At 42.2% G+C, this 19,566-nt stretch overlaps 1 protein-coding gene across 1 annotated transcript in view; it reads left to right on the top strand.

Annotated features, from left to right (window-relative positions):
- CSMD1 (CUB and Sushi multiple domains 1) overlaps window positions 1-19,566 on the top strand; it is a 1,433,388-nt gene that overhangs the window by 1,358,402 nt on the left and 55,420 nt on the right. Inside the window, exons 51-52 of the mRNA XM_065899861.1 lie at window positions 11,602-11,796; window positions 17,401-17,574. Coding sequence (XP_065755933.1) covers window positions 11,602-11,796; window positions 17,401-17,574 — 369 coding nt within the window. The remainder of the gene's footprint in view (window positions 1-11,601; window positions 11,797-17,400; window positions 17,575-19,566) is intronic.

Raw genomic sequence — 19,566 nt, 5'->3', positions numbered from 1 at the left:
TTATCCCCTTAGTCCCTCAAAAAATGGCCTTACAGTACTTATGTTTCTTTATTAACTATTTCTATTTTCATGGTATAGTTCAGGTTATTCTTTTCATTTAACACCTAGACCAGAGTCATTTAATCATAAATCATATTGTTAAACTACAGTGTTATGAGACCAATTATGCACCAGCATTGTTGAGTTTCTCTCTGTGCCAGGCACTGTGCAGAGCGTTTCACATGGGTTCCATCTTTGAGTCCCTGTAACAAACTTGAAGCACTGTTACTATTGCCATCCCGTAGGTAGGAGCTACTGACCAGAGGCGTGAGTGACCACCCAGGGCTGCAGGGAGGCCCATGCCAGAGTCAGGCCCTCTGCCGCCGGCCCCGTGACGCTTGACCACTGTGTCCTGCACGTGTAGCTGCTGTTAAGGGTCCTTCTTGCCCATACTGTGCATTGACAAGAGATTTCAGTTAAGATGTTAGCAAAGCTGACGAAGGAAGGCCAGGCCACCCCGATCTAAATGCATAGTCATCGTGCAAACTACAAATGCATTTCTGAAAGTATATATTAAAGCTCAAAAATAAGTGTGAGATGTGAGACACTTACCTCTGTCTTCCAAGGCTGCGATCAGCTATGAAAATACAGCCTAGACCAAAGGGTGGTTTAATTCCTCAGCCGGCAAGACGGGCGGGTGACCCAGGGGGAAGTGCCCCCCCGCATCGTCCAGCCCTGTCCACAGCCTGCTGAGATCTGCCCCTGTGCCCGGGGAACGGAGCACCTCAGGGTCAGGTGTTCATGGATTCCGGGCGCCGCACGACCCCCACGAAGCGGTGAGTGGCTTGGTGAGCGCCAGCCGGGTCCACCTCCTGGCCGTCCGAGGCATCACTTTGCAGGGCGGGCTTGCGCTGCTCCCGCTTTCTGGGAGCATCAGATGGTGACAAACCTCACTGTCGTACGTCCTATGGGGACAAAGTGTTTTAAGGCTGTAGATCACAATTGTGCAAACTTTTTACGTCTTTGGGGATTGTAGTGCTTTGGGGGAGTTAAGCTATTTAAAGGACCCAGAGTCTGTCATTTCAGATGTGTTTTTGGCCCATTATTTTCAGGGCCAACTATATAATCTTTCCATCTCTTTTATTTTATTTCACTTCCAAAGATTGAACACGAGTTCGTCCAGCTTTTTGTATTTTAGTTAGAATTGTGAACTGAGGGCTCCCCTTGGCTTCCCGATAAACATGAGAAAGTAAAGTTTGAACAGAACACTTGAAGAACGGTAAATACAGGGTTTGTGGTACTGAGGTTCTCTATGGCCCCTAAGCACAGGACTGTATGAGTTATCTCTCTCCACGTTTAATCTCTAACAAACATAAGCTGCTCAAGGGTAACTTTGGTTCATGGGTGGAACTTTATAAAGATTTGTGGACTGAAAGGATGAATGAGTGAGTGAGACTCTCTGTGACGTGGTCTGACGTTATTTAATTTTCTCTCCCTCTTTTCCTTGTTTATTCTTCTTGCCAAGCACCTGACAGCTGCTCAGTGCAGGGCCATGGTCTCTGGGGACAAGAGCTGCGTGGAGGCCCCTCCTCTTTAAGACCCCTTGGAAGACCATTTATTATTAGTTTGAACGAAGATGTAATGAACTAAAGCTACTTGCAGTGAAGTTAGTTCCGAAAACGCCCCCAAGTCAGAAAGGCAAGATCACTGTGGGATTCCCTCTCTCATTCTCTTTCTACAGACACACAGACACTCGGATTGAAAGTACTGTTTTCATCCTTCCAGGGCTTGGTTTAGACTCATTTTGTGTAATTATAAAATCAGCCATATTATGTAATTTTAGAAATAGATTTCTTATGGAACCTAGATTATAGAATTTGCAAAAAAATTCTGAACAGTATTTGCCACTTAGTATCACTAAGTGGATGAGGTTACTTCAATATGGGTCTTGTTGAAATGAGGTTTCACGGCTGGTGTTTAGGCTTCATTTGCTATTTCAGTGTCCCGTGATCTGACTCTGATAGTGTATATTTATTGTCTGACCACAGAAGCAAAATGACAAGGAGCCCAGGGCAGAAAAATATGTCCGATCTCATAAGGGCTTGGAAACTTCACAAGTGGAAAAGGTAGTCATCGCAAGGATAAGCAGAAGTCTGGCAATCCCAGGATGCTGGGAAGATAAGTGTTATGAGAGTCTAGGTTCAGTCAAGAGTCTTGGAGGAGAAGGAACCAGGAGTTCTAAAGTCTCCTGACTTTTTAAGCCTGTGCCTCTGAAATGCTGATGTCTCTCGGCTGAGCCTGTAAGTTACACCCTAGAAGTTTACTTCAAAACTCTATCCATCTACCTACTCTTATTCCAAGTAACTCATAGCTAATCATGCTAATCATTCAGCTAAGCTCTGAGGTAAAAACATTCATTTAAAAAGAATGTTTACCTTTAAGAATTCCAGGATCTCAGCCCAGCCCTTGTGGAAGCATTTCCTCACAGGGAATGCTTGTTGAAGTTAGACGGCATGGAGTGCATTGAAGTCAGCACGGTGCCCTGGGTTTCCCCGCTTTATGCTCCTTATTTACCGAAGCCAAAGCAGCTTGTTCTTCTGCTTCCCATGCACCAGAACTAAGACTAGCTGTGCCCTTCCCCAGCCAGCGATGCAGACGTTAATGGCACACTGAAAGCTGCACTAGGTTGTGAATGCAAGTAGCTCTGAGGCTGGCTGAATCATTTCACTCCAATGGCGTTGGATCATAATTTTATCGATCTCATTAAATGTGCTTGAACTAAATTTGGTAATAAAAAGCACTTACCCACATTGAGTGTGATGGGGGAATAGCTGCATTACAAAGAAAAGACAGTTGCATCCCTGCATCTTGGGGCTGGTTAGAATATCACAGAGATTTATGAGCAGTACCTGTAATTTATGAGAGGGAGGCCAAAGGGCTTTATTTATGGTGGCAATGCTGTCATTGTCTGAATATCTTATACAAAACAACCGTTAGCCTGTCTGGTTCGCTACTGACGGGATGACTCTAATAAATCAGGATCACTCATGGTAAAATGAAAAGCCAACCTCTCTCAAGTAAAATGTGATATATTTTGTGTTGTCTTTGAAATATTCACAAGATAGAGAAACTGCATCCTTTCTGCACAGAAACTTTATTGTCTGTGCTTTCAGTAGGTCTGATCTGAGGAGGAGTATTTAGGGATTTTTAATACAAAACTGCGTCGTCACCCGAGTCAGCCCTTAGTTCTGTTAACCATGTGACTTGGGAATGGCCGTCCGCACATCTTCTCTTGAATTTTTTGAAATAGAAGAAAATTATTCCATTAGAGTTGTTATGTTTTTTTTTAAGGTGATAGAAGATAATCTATATTTCTGTTTTTAAAAGTTAGGAATATGAGGTAAACTGGCAGGCGGAGCAGTCTGTCGACTCAGCTAAACCTGCTTGTTCATGAAGAACATTTAATTTCACTACACTGGACCTGGAGATTGATTCACTTACAACTGTCACAAGTACTGGTTTATAACATTTATATAAGCAAAACGCTTTCTTTTGCTACATTTTCCAGATGGACCGGTATTTTAAAACATTCTTTAAAAATTGTCATTATTTATATATTGGTGTGCCTAGAGTTCTCACTGATTTCCTTGGTGCCAGTTGTTTTCGTCGTGTACAGAATAAGTGCGGTTGTCAAGCTGTGGAGGAAATAGCAGCCTCAGAGATGCACAGGTCGGGGATCTAACCGTGGGGGGGGGCCCAGCTTACTGGCTGCTCCATGAAATACAAGTAACAGGACCGCTCATGCCCTCACTCCCCGAATTGTCGTGAGGGTCACTCAGTGTAAAATTATATATACATTTATACAGACAATGTGAAAAGGGTGTTTTTTAAATTTATTTATTTATTTTTATAAATTTATTTATTTATTTTTGGGTGCGTTGGGTCTTCATTGCTGCGTGAGACTTTTCTTTAGTTGCGCTGAGCAGGGGCTGCTCTTTGTTGCTGTGTGCGGGCTTCTCATTGTGGTGGCTTCTCGTTGCAGAGCATGGGCTCTAGGCGTGCGGGCTGCAGTAGTTATGGCACTTGGGCTCAGTAGTTGTGGCTCGTGGGCTCTAGAGCGCAGGCTCAGTAGTTGCGGCACACGAGCTTAATTGCTCCGTGGCATGTGGCATCTTCCCGGACCAGGGATCGAACCCATGTCCCCTGCATTGGCAGGCGGATTCTTAACCACTGCGCCACCAGGGAAGCCCCAGGGTGTTTATTTTTGAAAACACTAAACAAATACAAGCCGGTGGAAGCAGCAGTACTAGTAGCCACCCGTGACTTCAGGCAACTGGGCAGGTGCCCGGGGGAAACCCCGAATTCTAGTGTGAGAGGTTTTTGTTAGGAAGAATGAAGTGTCTTCTCTAAACTGTCAGCGCAGTGACATGCAGGCTGCTTTGCTGCCTCTGACTGTAACTCAGCTTTGCCTTTGTGAGTCCTGAGGGAGGCGCACACGGTCACTGCGTCTGCGTCTGAGGGGCAGGGCCGGCCCTGGACAGAGCAAGAGCCCTGCAGACGCAGCTTCCAGGGCCCTGCCCCCTCCCCGGCGGCCCCCGCACATTCCCGTCTTCCTCCAGTGGTGACCCCCTTGAATCTCTGCTCTGGTTCTCGCTCAGCCTCATGTAGTCTATCATTCCACTCATTTTTCAGGTTTGCCTTATTCTGTTATGTCTGATGTCATGAAATGAAAACGTCTCTATCAAGTAAAATATTCAGTTCTATGTACACACTGATTGCAGCTCCCTAAGTGTGGTATATACCTGCTTTCCTCCTGTAGCCTGGGTTTTTGTTCTCTTTTCTTTTTTTTCCCCCTCAAAGTATTGATGTTGTGGGAAGAAATTTAAAAAAATAAGAATCCAACAGAAGCACTCCAGTTTTCCTAAATAATCCCCTGTTAAACTTGTATGCACTGATTTATATAATCTTTTATATTTATGTGTTGCATTTATACAATAATATTGATATATACATACATAATTTGTATATGTGTATATGTATGTGTGTTTATATATGTGTGTGTATGTACATAGGTGTGTGATGTGTGTGTACATATATTTTTGTGTCACAAGGCAGCAGATTCTTTCACTGGCACTTGGTTTAACTGTTTCAAGTTTTGTTCTGAAAAAAATTTTTTTCAACTTTCACTTTTTTCCAGCCTATTTTTAAATTTTATTTTTTTACTTTTAAAATGTGTTATTCTCTTTTCAAATACAAAGCTCTCTGTGGCCATCAGGCCACCACTTGATTGGTTTTGCTCTGGTCATTAATAATGTGTAGAAAACCTGGAAACTACAGAGAAGAGTAAAAAAAGGGAGAAGAAGGCATCTGTACTCTCACTGGCCACAGACACCCCATCGACCCTCCTCACATGCATCCCTCTTGTTTTTCTTTCACCACTGAGGTCTGAAGCCCACGTTCCAGGGAATCCCGGGATTGTGTCCTTGTGTATGTGTGTGTGTGGGGGGGTCCTGGTGCATGTACCATGCTTTCTCCCGCTCACATACATGCACAGCAGAAGCCACAGTCCTCTGGGCTCATACGGGGCTTCTCCCCCAGAGCATCCTTTCAGAGAAAGCCTTCACTGTGAGCATGTTGAGTCTCTCATTGATCCAATCGAGAACGATTTGCTGTAACATATGACTTAAGATTGAGTATGTGTCGTGCTGGGGGAAGGAAGGGTGCTCCCCCGAAAGAGAGCTGGGTGCGGGAAGCAGGGGGCAGCCGGCAGTGCACCTGGTGGAACAGGTGTGGTGGGGAGAGTCACAGCAGTTGTGTCTTGGCAGGTGGCAGAGGCTGGACTCTCCAGAGCCTTGTCTGCAGTGACCTCAAACTGGAGAAGCGTAACCCTAAGGTATGCAAGTTGTTTCCAGGATCTGTCAGAGGGGAAAGTGAAAGGAGACCTATTTCCAAACCCTAAACCTCCATATTCACTCTTCCTTCAGATCCAGCTGCCAGAGCAGACTCTCCAGCACAGGGCGTGCCTCCTCTCAATCCTTCTCAAACTTCTTCACACAGAGAGGCCTGACTCACAAACAACGCATTTCCACAGCACACCTGATACCCTGGTTTTATTATACAGGCACAGGCTTTAAAATGGGGTGGTGTTGGTCCAAGGGAAGACAGACCAATGGCAGAGAACACAGAGCCCAGGACAATATTGGTTGATATTTCGACAAAGGTGACGCTACAGCCCAATGAGGGAAAAGACAGAGATCTTTTCAGTAAATGGCTCAACTGGCTATTCATATGGGAAAGTGAATCTGGATCCCCGCCCCACAGCATAGACAAAATCAAGGCAAGATGATTATAGGCTAAAGGTGAAAGGTGAGACATAAAGCTTCTATGAAAATACAGCTTCCCCTTTTCCACCAGCCCACCTGCATGAGCCTGGGTCAGGTAAAGACTTTGCAAGCTCACAAAAAAACCTGATAACAAAGGAAAACGTAGATATATTGGACTGTATTAAGTTTCAGTACTGTTATTCTTCAAAACATATGTTTGAGAGCCTGATAAAGGCAAACTTAAAAAGGGTACAGATATTTGAAGAATGTGTATCAAACAAAGATTGTGTAAAGAGTTCCAGTGAGAAAAATGCAGAATATCAAATAGATGCCCCTGCATCCCACATCAGAATGTATAACTTTATAGGATAAAAAGACAGGAGACCTGGCGTCAACAGGAATGTTACATCACTGGAACTCTAATACACTGCTGGTAAAGGCGATAAGTTGACACATTCTCTTTGGAAAAATGTTTGGTAGCGTGTTCTAAAGATGAAAATACCTTATGAGCCAGTAGTCCCTCCCTAGAAATATACCTACAGGTTTGCGTAAGGATATTCACCTAAGGACATGCTCAAAGCTGCAGTTTGTAAAAGCCAAAACTGTGAGACAGCCCCAATGGCCATCAGTAAGGAATGGATACATTGATCGTATATATTTATACACACGCGTATAAATACAAATGTAAAGCACTCTAGCTCCATGGCTTAACATGGGTTAATTTCAGAAGTGTAATACTGACGTCAGAAGTAAAAGAGCGCCTGGCTCCACTCACATGGGGTTAAAACAGGTCCCACCATCTATAGTGTGTAGGTGGTCATTAATGTCATTAGAAGTTGGTTCACATTCTTTCTCCCCCTGAGTGAAGTGTGCATGCTGGGGGGGGGGGGGTGTGCCTGGTGGCGAGAGTGTGTATGCAGTTCTAGTTCTCGATGTGGTTGCTGGTCAGGTGGGGGTGTGTTTATTACATAGAAGTGTACTTAACTGTATAATAGCAATTTGTGCACTATCTATTTACATGTTTCAATACACATTTACCTGAATAGCTAAGAAAAAGGAAGAAACCAACAACACCAACAAAACCAGAAAACAAAATAAATAACACAAAACCCTCCAGAGCACCAAATCGAGGAAAGAGTCCCAAGCACTGGTGCAGGTGTAGACAGAGCCAGTGGCTTTCTGTTTACAGGTCTAGTGGATTCTAACTCCTCGTTTCCAATACAATTTAAACAGTTTCTATCAAACGATTTTTGATAGTGGTGATATTTGGTGTATAACTAAGTATGAGTGAGAGATATCGCTGTAACAAAACAATTTCCCTTACCATTTCCTTGTTTGTGTTAAACTTTCTTAACATAAATCAAATACCTGTAATAAAAATCTATAAAAAGTAAAAATTAGTAATAAAATCAATACCAAACCTAGTGTCTTTCTAATAATCAGTAATGCATGAACAGTAAAAAAGCCTTATCTATGTCATTCATTAACTGGTGTATTCCCAAAGAAATGCTACTTTTTGTGCTTAAAATAGATGAAAAATTATTGTATTGTTAATCAATCATACATTGATAATAAAATGACAGTACAATTTGCTATTGATAAATATAATAGGATTATTCATAAAGGAGTTTAAACATAAAACATATTAGAATAAGTTTCTGTGGGAATTCTAGAATGGACAGTTCAAGGAGAACACAGAATAGAACCAATTTTAGCAGTTGTCATGTATTTCTATTGAATCAATATTCAAAAGTATAACATCAAATAATATCAAATGTGGTATTATTCTCTTGGATCTGAGTAAAAGTGATGTTTTTCTTTAAGGTATAAATATTTACCATACTTTGCATATCATACCGTCAATTTATCTGAGCTTCTGAGGGAAACTTTTGGGTTTTTAATGAAGAAGTGGAAGGAGATTAATATTTTTATGAAATTCCTTTAAGGTGAAATTCCTAAATGCAGGTGGAGTTAAGAGCTCGACTTGCAGGTGGGAGGAGGCAGCGGCTGGAGGAGTTGGGAGGGAGGTGAGGGAGCGCAGTGACTCGGGGTTGGGGGAGGTGAGCACATGAGAACAGTTTTCAGGTTCTGAATTGGGGGGCTGGGCTGTCCCCCAGAGTGCAGTCAGGAGATCAGGTAGGCATGTGGGGTGTGCAGAATGTTCTGGGTCTCTTCCCCCTACACAAAGCCCCTAGAGCTGGTACAAGGAAGACTATGGCTTCCTTGTTCCCGGGGCCAAGCAACAAAGCACATTCTGTGTGGCAGCTTGACTGGCAGGACGCAGCAGGGCTGATCCTTTTATGGGGACTGTTGCCTTGTTCTTTTATGAGTACAGACCTGCATGTAGTAAAACTCACCAAGTGGGGATCTACTGACCACAGTTTGGAGGAATTGGTCTTCTCCTGTCATCTTGGTTCACATAACTTGGATTTTACCACCCAAATAAACATCATAGGTCATTCAAACTCAGACATTTCTGTATAGTCTCCCCCTTGGGGCATCTTTGAAAATATCAAATAAAATCACATCTGCAGAAATTTCTGGAAAGCTCCACCCTTCCCCTCTCTTCCTTTAGTAGGCCAAGGTAGACTTTAGATAAATATTTATTCCAGTTCTCATTTTTCTTTTTACTCTCAATTTCTACCCATATGCTTTTATTGCCTCAGTTTCTTTGTGTTTTTTGTTGCTGTTGTGTTTTGTTTTTGCTGCCATAGCACTTTTTTGGGGGGGGCATGTTTCTTTTCAAAGCACACACACAGACTAGAATGTCACCAGCACCTACTTTGTCAGACATTATTCTCAAAAAAAAAACTGTAAGAAGACATAATGTTTACAATAAAAGAACTTAGAGCCTAGCAGGGAGACAGAGATGCAAGCAAACAATTAAACCAGAATCAGATAATTAAAAGGAAACCAAATTCCATTTTCATAAAGAAAGCGGTGAGGACATGGGGAGGGGGCAGGGGAAGCTGGGACGAAGTGAGAGAGTGGCATGGACGTATATACACTACCAAATGTAAAATAGATAGCTAGTGGGAAGCAGCCGCATAGCACAGGGAGATCAGCTCGGTGCTTTGTGACCATCTAGAGGGGTGGGATAGGGAGGGTGGGAGGGAGATGCAAGAGGGAGGAGATACAGGGATGTATGTATATGTATAGCCGATTCACTTTGTTGTACAGCAGAAACTAACACACCACTGTAAAGCAATTATACTCCAATAAAGATGTTAATTTTTTTTTTTTTGATGTACGCGGGCTTCTCACTGTTGTGGCCCCTCCCGTTGCGGAGCACAGGCTCCGGACGTGCAGGCTCAGTGCGGCATGTGGGATCTTCCTGGACTGGGGCACGAACCCGTGACCCCTGCATTGGCAGGCGGACTCTCAACCACTGCGCCACCAGGGAAGCCCCCCCCCAAATTTTTTAAATAAAATAAAGAAAGAAAGAGGTAATCGTGCAGAATTTGGAAACCACTGCTGTGGATGATATTAGCAGAAGAAAACTTCTGATTCCACTGTGTAAGCCAACATTGAAACCTTCTTGGCAGAAACAGAGTTTATAAAAGATAGTTCAGTAATTAAAAACCATCAAGTTAATTCTAGAAACACAGCTTTGATGAAATGGATTTTATTTGAAAATTTAAATTAGATTTTTAAAAATTTATTTATTTATTGTTATTTTTGGCTGCGTTGGGTCTTCGTTGCTGCACGCGGGCTTTCTCTAGTTGAGGCGAGCAGGGGCTACTCTTTGTTGCGGTGCGCAGGCTTCTCGTTGCAGTGGCTTCTCTTGTTGCGGAGCACGGGCTCTAGGTGCATGGGCTTCAGTAGGTGTGGCTCGTGGGCTCTAGGCGCACGGGCTCAGTAGTTGTGGCGCACGGGCTTAGTTGCTCCACGGCATGTGGGATCTTCCCAGACCAGGGCTCGAAGCTGTGTCCCCTGCATTGGCAGGCTGATTCTTAACCACTGCGCCACCAGAGAAGTCCCAGATTTTATTTGAAATATGCAGCAGGATTGAAATTGAGTTATGGATTTGTCAGTTTAAAGACATTAAGGTCTTTTCAGAAATGGCAATCATGCCTGAAATTCTAAAGGTAATCTGGTTAGAAAAAAAAATTATTTATATCACTAGGTAAAACACTTGACCATCCATATACATTTTGGATAATTGTTTTACCTAAAAAATACCTGAGAACTCTATCTAAGGATTATTTTTAAATTAGAAAGTTCTTTTCACATTTTAAACCTTGTTGATATTATTATTGCAATAATACCAAAAAGGCCTATTTTTTCTGTTTATTTGCACATAGTAATGGTAAAATTACCAAGAGAAGCTTAAATGGGATTTTTGTAACATTTTGGATATGTCTGATTCAATTATAATGAACTTGTATAGAATTTATAAGTAAAATGTATTTATTAATATTATTCTGGAAAAAAAAGTGGTCTCTTTAGCTAATTCTTCGAGGGTCAATAAATTAATCAATCTCGTCAGCTTTGTGGGTAGCTGACTGTGAAGGTTATCAGCTGATGTAGCTTCATAGTTAGGGAAGTAGAGTTCTAGTTCCTAACATTGTAAAATTAATTTTAAATATTATTGTACTCTTCAGAAAATATATAAACTCACATATATCAAACCTTGCATATATTTTCAGCATTGTCACTCCGGTAGTATTGTACTACAGCTACTGCTATTACTACTGTTATTAAAAGTGTGGCTGCTGCTCTTTATTAAGTAGCTACTATAATTCTAGTTCGCCTCCTAAGGACATGAATAGATTCTCTCCTTTAAGATTCGTCAAACACTCTTCTGTATAGTATTAGTGTGTGTGCATGTGGATTTTGTGTGCCAATAAATCCAGTAATAGAGCGTATTACGTAGGGAGGAAGGGAATGAGGGCATCTGATTTTCTTGGTCTAAGCTGGTTTTCAGTTACTCAATTACAATTTCAAGTTTCTCAGAGGATAGAGACAAATTAGAAGTAAGAATTTTCTATTCATGCCTACATTTACCTGATGATCATTTTCAATGAACCTCGAGACTTTGTGGAAGTGATTTATCCCTTTACATGTAATCCCACTGCAAGATTTCCAGTGCACTTGCCATGAGGCTGTGGAATGCATTTTGCATATGGGATCGTTTTTGTGTGGCTATGTGGGTAGTAGAGAAAACAGCAAATAACAGGTGATGGTATCTCTTCTGTACAGCACGGTGAGTTTTATACAGGAGGCCTTTACCATGGAAAGCAGGCCTGGTCTGACCCCTTGAGAACAAAGTGATGATGTTAAGTGTGTTTCTTTCCAGCGGTCACTTGCCCTGGCATTGAAGCCCAGCTCTCAGAACATGTCACCTGGAGACTGGTGTCAGGATCCCTGAATGAGTATGGAGCCCAGGTGGTGCTGAGCTGCAGCCCCGGATATTACCTGGAGGGCCAGAGGCTGGTGCAGTGCCACGCCAACGGCTCATGGAGCATAGGGGTGGAGAGGCCGAGATGCAGAGGTGAGTAACAGGTGTGCTCCTGACCTCGAGGCCATCCTGAATGACTGACAGCGATGACATCCACCTTTTAAGGGACTGTAATCTATCATCCTATAGATAAATAGTGTAACCCAGTGGCATTTCTTTTCATTACAACAATGAACGTGTATTTTTCTTTTTTTTTTTTTCGGTACGCGGGCCTCTCACTGTTGTGGCTTCTCCCGTTGCGGAGCACAGGCTCTGGACGCGCAGGCTCAGCAGCCATGGCTCACGGGCCTAGCCGCTCTGCGGCATGTGGGGTCTTCCCAGACCGGGGAACGAACCCGTGTCCCCTGCATCGGCAGGCGGGTTCTCAACCGCTGTGCCACCAGGGAAGCCCATGAACGTGTATTTTTATCTGACGTACTTAAATATATGACCGCTGCATTAAGTGTTAAATGCTGTCTTTTTCTTGTTGACAATCATATTTTACAAATGTTGAAATATTAGAATACTCAATATTTCAAATCAGCTCAAAAACAAATCCAGGCCTGTATTTAAAAAGATCAATCTTATTCCATGCACTGACTATTCAGACCTTTTAATTAGGATCTTGGGAATGCGTGTATTTATGCTAAGGATATTGTGTTCTCAAATAATGACTGTCTTGAAAAGGGAGATTATTATTCTCATAGGTACAAATTAAGCAGTTAAGCCTCTGAGTGGGTTTCATAATAAATATTAATAAATAGAAAAATAAAACAATATTAGCATTGTTCAGAGCACTGTTTGATTCAGACATATTTAATATAAAATCTTTAGTGGGATTGTTCACAGGAAATTATCATGCACAAAAACAAGCAGTTAGACTAGTGTCATATTTATAAAATACACAGCTCAGTAAGAATAAACCAGAATAAAAATGGAAAAAAGACAAAAGAAATAATGCTTCACTGTCTGTGATAATCATTCTAATTCCACTTTTAATGGAACAAATGGTAATAAAGCTCCCACTAAAGCTCTTCACCAGCATCACAAAGGTGAATCAGGAAGGGTCAGGGCCTCTGTGAGCTCATAATCCAAGTGGAAAGCACCCCCAGGTCCTGGACAGCCCTGCCTGAAGCTTATTTATTAATGGTTCCCAAATCATTCCCCAAAAGTGTCCTGGTTTGACTGTTATCTGGTCACTGAATTGGTACTGAATTTCTCCGTGTTAGAGTCTGAATTAGTGAGCTCGCTCCTTCCCACATCTGTCCCCACCAGGAAGCTCAAGATGTGACCTGGAGACTCAGTCCTTAAGTGCATAAGGAGCAGATTTTTTTTTGTTTTTGGTTTTGTTTTTGTTTCTTGCAGTACACGGGCCTCTCACTGTTGTGGCCTACTCCCGTTGCAGAGCACGGGCTCCGGATGCGCAGGCCCAGCGGCCATGGCTCACGGGCCCAGCCGCTCCGCGGCATGTGGGATCTTCCCGGACCAGGGCACGAACCCGTGTCCCCTGCATCGGCAGGCGGACTCTCAACCGCTGCGCCACCAGGGAAGCCCAGGAGCAGATTTTTGTGAGCCCAATCTGCCACTCTGTGGTAGCTTTTTCACAGAATAAACACCAGGTCTACATTTTATTGGAACTGAACCAATAGAATCTTCACATGTATTGTCATCCAAATCATTGTTACAGCTAAGGAGCTGTATTTTTATTTATTTTGTTGTTTGCCTATGTTTTATCTAAGAATGGCCCAGTCCACAGGATCTCCTGGATCTAACTGTTTGGGTTACCTGCCTGCTTAGGGGCTGGAAATGTTAGGAGCTCCCACTCTGCTTGTCCAGTTAGCTCCAGATGAAGAGATGACCTTTGGCCACCTTCTAAGCGTATCCATAACAACTATGAAGTCAGCTGGGATAGTCGCCACTTCTTGAAGAGTTTGTGTTATTCTGACTCTAGGATATTCTACCATGTCCATAGACAGAGCCCAGGTATCCAGGGGTGAAGAGGACAGGAGACCTTAGTCTCACTTTGAAACTGTTAGCTCGGCAGTCACCCATCTTTGAGGAGGAATGACTATCAATGGTTATCTCTCAAGAAACAAGAAAGCAAAATTAAAATTCCATGTCTGGGGGTGCCCATATAACCCCCCTAACACAAGGACTGTGTAAAAGCTGGAGCCTATTGCAATTTTCTTGTTATGTGTATTTATTTTTTGACTTACTGCTTTAAAAATTAAGAAAAATGTTTATCACAGAAATTCATGAATCAAAAAGAAATCATCTTTGCATTTAAAATTTTATACACATGGACCTATAGAGCCACATTGGAATTTTGCTGTATTATAGATATCCAAAGAACATTGAATTCTGGCCTGGACCTCTTTCCTAACTGCTTAGTTCAGAGCTCGCATAAGTTAGACCTGGGTCAAGCCGTGAGGTCGGCAGGCTGGTCTTTGATGACCTATTTGTATTGATAATTGGGTATCTGCCTGGATTGATCATAAAACATCACGGGAGCATTTATCCTTCAGACTACACACTTCATCTGTGTCATAGGAGGCCACGGAGTGGACATTCTTATTCCATTCTGTGTCGGTGTGGACACTGGTCATCACTTAGAATGACCTAAATGTGAATTTTCTTGATAATATACTCACAAGTAAGTGTCCAGCCTGCATTAAATAACTCATGTGACACTAACTACCCCAGGGACAATGATTTCATGTGGACATTTTCACTTTGAGTGAGGCCTTCTTTCTGGCTTGATCCATGTATCTTGGCACTATCTCTCTTGGCCTACTAATCCAATTCCAGATTCTGGTCTGTATGGCGTGCCTTCACATACTTAAAAATAGCTATCATATGTCCTCTGAACCTTTTCTTCACGATTGGCAGCACTGCCCCATTCACATGTGTGTCATGTCATGTATTTGCTGCTCCTGTCTAACTGCATATTCACAAGGTTTTTTTCCAGGAAGAACATGTTTGAAATTACCTACTCTTGACCCTATTTATTTGTCACATTCACAAATAATATCTGTATTGCCGACAATAACATCCATAATCCTGTTGACTTCACAGGTTTGAGAAATGAACTGTCTCAATATGATTTCTTTTTCAAAGTAGAGGATTTCAACATGACTGTAACTGTAGAATTGAAGGACAGAGGAAAGAGGCTTTTCAGGGGGGGTGAAGCAAAGCTTAGAATCCACAGTAATAATGAGAGAATACTACAGTATCAACAGTAAATCGGGCAGAGCTGGGGGCACCCTGAGTGTCTTCAGCTAAGCATCGTCTGCCCAAGACACACATCCTCTGTGCAAGACACACTCTGAGAATTCAGAGGAGACAGTTGACTGTCCGTATGAATATATATTTAACAGAAGAGAAAACAGCAAACTTACTGACTTTATTCTTGAAAACTTGATGGGAGAAAAGAACACGGAAATAAAGCTTTCCCTTGGATGTTTGACACAGGTTTTTGTTTGTTTGTTTTTTAGGGGAGAGGGGTTTTCCCTTTCAATTAGGGGAACTTTTCAGGTGGGTGCTGCCTACCTCATTAACGTGTTGGGTTTACTGCCAATCAAATCTCTACGACTGAGACCCCATTATCCAGCTGCTGGAAAGCTAGTATTTGTTCCATTAGTTCTTCTTTATAGTCTAGTGAATCTTAGTAGCGGACAAGCCTAAGATAGTTCCGTCACCAGGATATTTTGAACAGAGGCTAAAAGAATAGAAGAGAGTCAGCCTTTCTGCTAGTCCACCATTAACGGTGTGTCAAGACCTCCGAGAGGAGGTGTGCTCAGACCTCACTGCTATTTCACACTTCTTACTAAAAGCTGAGGTTTCAAAACACGGTCCAATTATCCTGAATGGCTACAAGTGGATCTTTAAATATCATAGCTCAGGGTGAAGTTCATACTATGTTTGAGAAGAGGCTTAATGGAAAGTTCATAACTAATTGTAAAAAATCTAAATCCGACTCAAATCCATTGACATTTGGTAGAGCAAACATGTTAGCAGTATCACTAAATGCATAAGATATGACCCTGTAAGAGTTTAACAATCCTGCAAACTAAGAAATCCTCATGGTTCCCTCAACAACAATAATGTTCTGATCATGACATACGCTAGAGCTGAACTTCGCAAATTTTTGGTGAGCAGTGCCCCTAGAACACACATTTCCTGGCTGTGTCTGTCTGTCCGTTTGAAATGGAACCAGGATTATGTGTCTTGGAGTAAAATCAGCTTGATTCAAAAGACTGGTTTAAATGATAAAATTTTCTTCACTTGAATTACCAGTAAAGGTCTTCAGACTTGGGATTCAGTTCCCTGAATAGGTCCTGAGATGGGCTTCACTGTTAGCGAACCGGGACCCAGCCCTGGTCAGGTGCAAGGCATTGCTTTAGGTGCTCCCACAGTCCTCTCTTTGAATCCACTGCACAGCCCTACCTGGCAGGTGCTGGTATTAACCTTTAGGTGATGAACCAGGAGGACTGGGAGACTTAGAGAAGGTGGCCGGCGCCACCCAGCTAGGAACTGGCAAAGCTGAGCAGAACCTGGCTGGGTAGCCCGCAGCCAGAATCTGTGTTCTTAATCATGACTTTTCGCTGCCTCCTATCAGTTTACTGTTAATTAGGGCTCAGTAATTTTTAGCTACATGGCAGCTTTGCCCTAAGCCCTTTACACATAAGAACTCACTCAGTACATCAGGAAGTCTTTATCACACTTCTTAGAAGAGCTTTTCAAACACTTTCATTCTTACCTGTTAAAACACATTTCAGCCTCTGATGAGCAGTTGGCCTTGATGACTTCATGATTTCCTCCTCGCCTGAGATTCTACTGATTTCTTTGTGCTCAAACTTGTGGATTTGGAGAGTGCAGGGAGTCAGGTGGTATAACAAGTATCTATAATGAAAGTGACCATTGCATTCATCTCCCCAACTGGAGTTATCGTGTGGGTGTAAGTGGTCACGGTCAGTAATTATGCTGGCCACACGTGTGAACTGGGTACCTACATCTATAATCACTTAAGGTCTAGATTTTATTATTTTTTAATTTTCAGAAAGTTTGCACATGTCCTATATAGTCAGCATTTTTATGGAGTTCATGATCCCAACAACTTATAAAAGTAAACGGAAGAAAAAATGAACTCAGTCCTTCTGCTGCAGTGGGCATCCCGGGTTTAATTCCTCACTGCTGATGACTTTATACCAGCTGATGACTTTGGGAAAGACCACCCACTTTTCTTAATTCCTGCTACACACACATAGGTGTCTGGTAACTATGATGTGATTCTTGTGATTGGTGTAGACTGAAAAGAGGACAGAAAGCCAACTCATTTGACTGATTTTCTCATGTGTGAATATGTTTGTATACTGTGTGTTTACTCAAGAAAAGTTTAGCTGCCTGTGAGGATGAAAAAAATAGCAGTGGGTAAAAAAAGGGATGTTTTGGATTCCACCCTAAACCTTCAAGTTTTCATTTCAAGGATATAAGAGAAGAAAAATTAAGCTTCCTAGGTGGTGTGTCTAGCTCACCCTTAGATGGCACCCCTGCCCGTGTTCTTAATGAAAATGAAGACTGAAGATTTTGTCGTTTTTAAACAAAAGAGCAGTCTGCAGACCTGAAATAATATTCACTCTGTTTTTCTTTTCCTTCTAGTGATCTCGTGTGGAAGCCTGTCCTTTCCCCCGAATGGGAACAAGATTGGAACAATGACAGTGTATGGCGCCACAGCCATATTCACGTGTAACACAGGCTACACACTTGTGGGTTCTCACGTCAGAGAATGCTTGGCCAATGGGCTCTGGAGCGGCCCCGAGACTCGCTGTCTGGGTAAATTAATCCATCATCGGGCACTTGTTTAACTCAAATAAACCTTAAAAATAGAGGATGGCTGGGTAAAGCATGGCACTGCTTGCCATAAATGCTCTGACAGAGTGTTACTAAATCCTACCTGGGTTTTTCTTTTTCTTCTTAAGAGGATATTAGGGGTAGGAGTTTATTAATTAATTTATTTATTTTTGCTGTGTTGGATCTTCATTTCTGTGCGAGGGCTTTCTCTATTTGTGGCAAGCGGGGGCCACTCTTCATCGCGGTGCGCGGGCCTCTAACTATCGCGGCCTCTCTTGTTGCGGAGCACAGGCTCCAGACGCGCAGGCTCAGTAGTTGTGGCTCACGGGCCTAGTTGCTCCGTGGCATGTGGGATCCTCCCAGACCAGGGCTCGAACCCGTGTCCCCTGCATTAGCAGGCAGATTCTCAACCACTGCGCCACCAGGGAAGCCCCTCTACCTGGGTTTTTAATGCTGCACTTTACAATATGACTTTAGAATGCACGAAAATAAACTTCAAAGTTATCATACATTTTATCTTTTTAAATTTTTTAAAAATTATGTTAATAAGTTAGTGTGATATTAATGTCCGTCAATATAAGGACAATGAATTATTTAAAACTGAAAGTGTGCATAGTAACTTGGTCTTCTTTTTCCCAAGGATTAACATTTTCTGCATGACAATTTTTTTTAAAATTGGGCTGAAAAATTTTCCATGGAAAAATCTTGTGAATAAGTGCATGGAAATTGTTGAATGAGCAGCTTAGAGTACAGTGATTTCGGACGCTCCTTTTAGATCTCCAAGTAATTTGCAAAACATATAAACTGCTTTCAGTCCTTTAGAACTCTCTCTGTGATCTCAGTAATTTTGTAATCACTCCAAAGCAGTAGAAGCTGGAAGGTTTAAGCTTCTGAACCTCTGTGGGCTAGGCTCGCTTTAGGAACTAAGCCAGGACCAGTAAATTTTAAATAGTAATAATCTGTTCTTTTCACTGGAGAGAATTTGAAGAAACACTCAGGAGAATTTGAGGATGAAAGTAAAGTAGCAGTCCCAGAAAAATGCAACTGACGAAAGAAGGAGGTTTTCAGGCTTATCCATGAAATGACTTCCTCCAGATTAATACAAGACTTAGATCAGTGCTGCTCGAATACTCTGTGTGTGTGTATATTCCTGTTGAGTGTAGTCACTGTAGTTTTCAGCCGAGTGCTTCTGGGATTTTCTGAGCTTTCCTAACTGTTCTTGTGAGATTGGCCACTGAGTAGTGCTCTCCGTAAGGCAGCTGCAGTTGGGGTAGGTTTTCTCCGTCAACTGCAGGGGAACTTGGTGCCTTTGAAGGGGATTAGGTGATCTAAGAAATTGCATCTCCGCTATGAATTGTAAGATGGAAAGTAATAGCAATTTACATTTGATTAGTGCCTTATGGGATGAAGGTAGGGCAGTGGTAGCCTCAGGGGCTTTAAGGGTCAAGTTTAGCTTATGTAACTGTTGAATCATGGGACCAGCTCAAGCCTTACTGATTGCAAATAAACCTTTACCTGTTGTGTGGCATTCTTCTGACAGAAGGTTAGGACTTTGAAGTAGAAAGGATGAAATGCATATTGAATAGTTGGCTGGATGGAGAAGCTCAAGGCATGGCCTCAGTGGTATGCAATATGGCTTAGACACTTTTTGGAAGAGGGAGTGCTCAGAAGGAATTTAAACTGAAAATAAAGAGGAAGAAAAATGTCCAGATTATAATGTATAAAACATTAGTGTTGTAGAACTTGGACACGGCATGTAAAGAATAATACAACTGTAAAGGCATGAAGTATTTAAAAGACACAATGAGAAAGGGGTGAGAAATGATGCATAGCCACATGTTTATAAACTAATGAGTAAAGAATGTGTAATAAATTTAGTTTAAATATTTTAAAAGTTTGTAAACATAGTCTCCCAGCTACCACTGAGACGTGAAGGGGTAAAATCCATAATACACAGCATATGGCAGTGAAGGA

The sequence above is a fragment of the Phocoena phocoena genome, chromosome 21 (assembly GCF_963924675.1).
Source record: "Phocoena phocoena chromosome 21, mPhoPho1.1, whole genome shotgun sequence".
In the NCBI taxonomy this organism is placed as follows: Eukaryota; Metazoa; Chordata; class Mammalia; order Artiodactyla; family Phocoenidae; genus Phocoena; species Phocoena phocoena.
The sequence above is the reverse complement of the archived record's forward strand: the minus strand, read 5'-3'. Positions and strand labels throughout refer to the sequence as shown.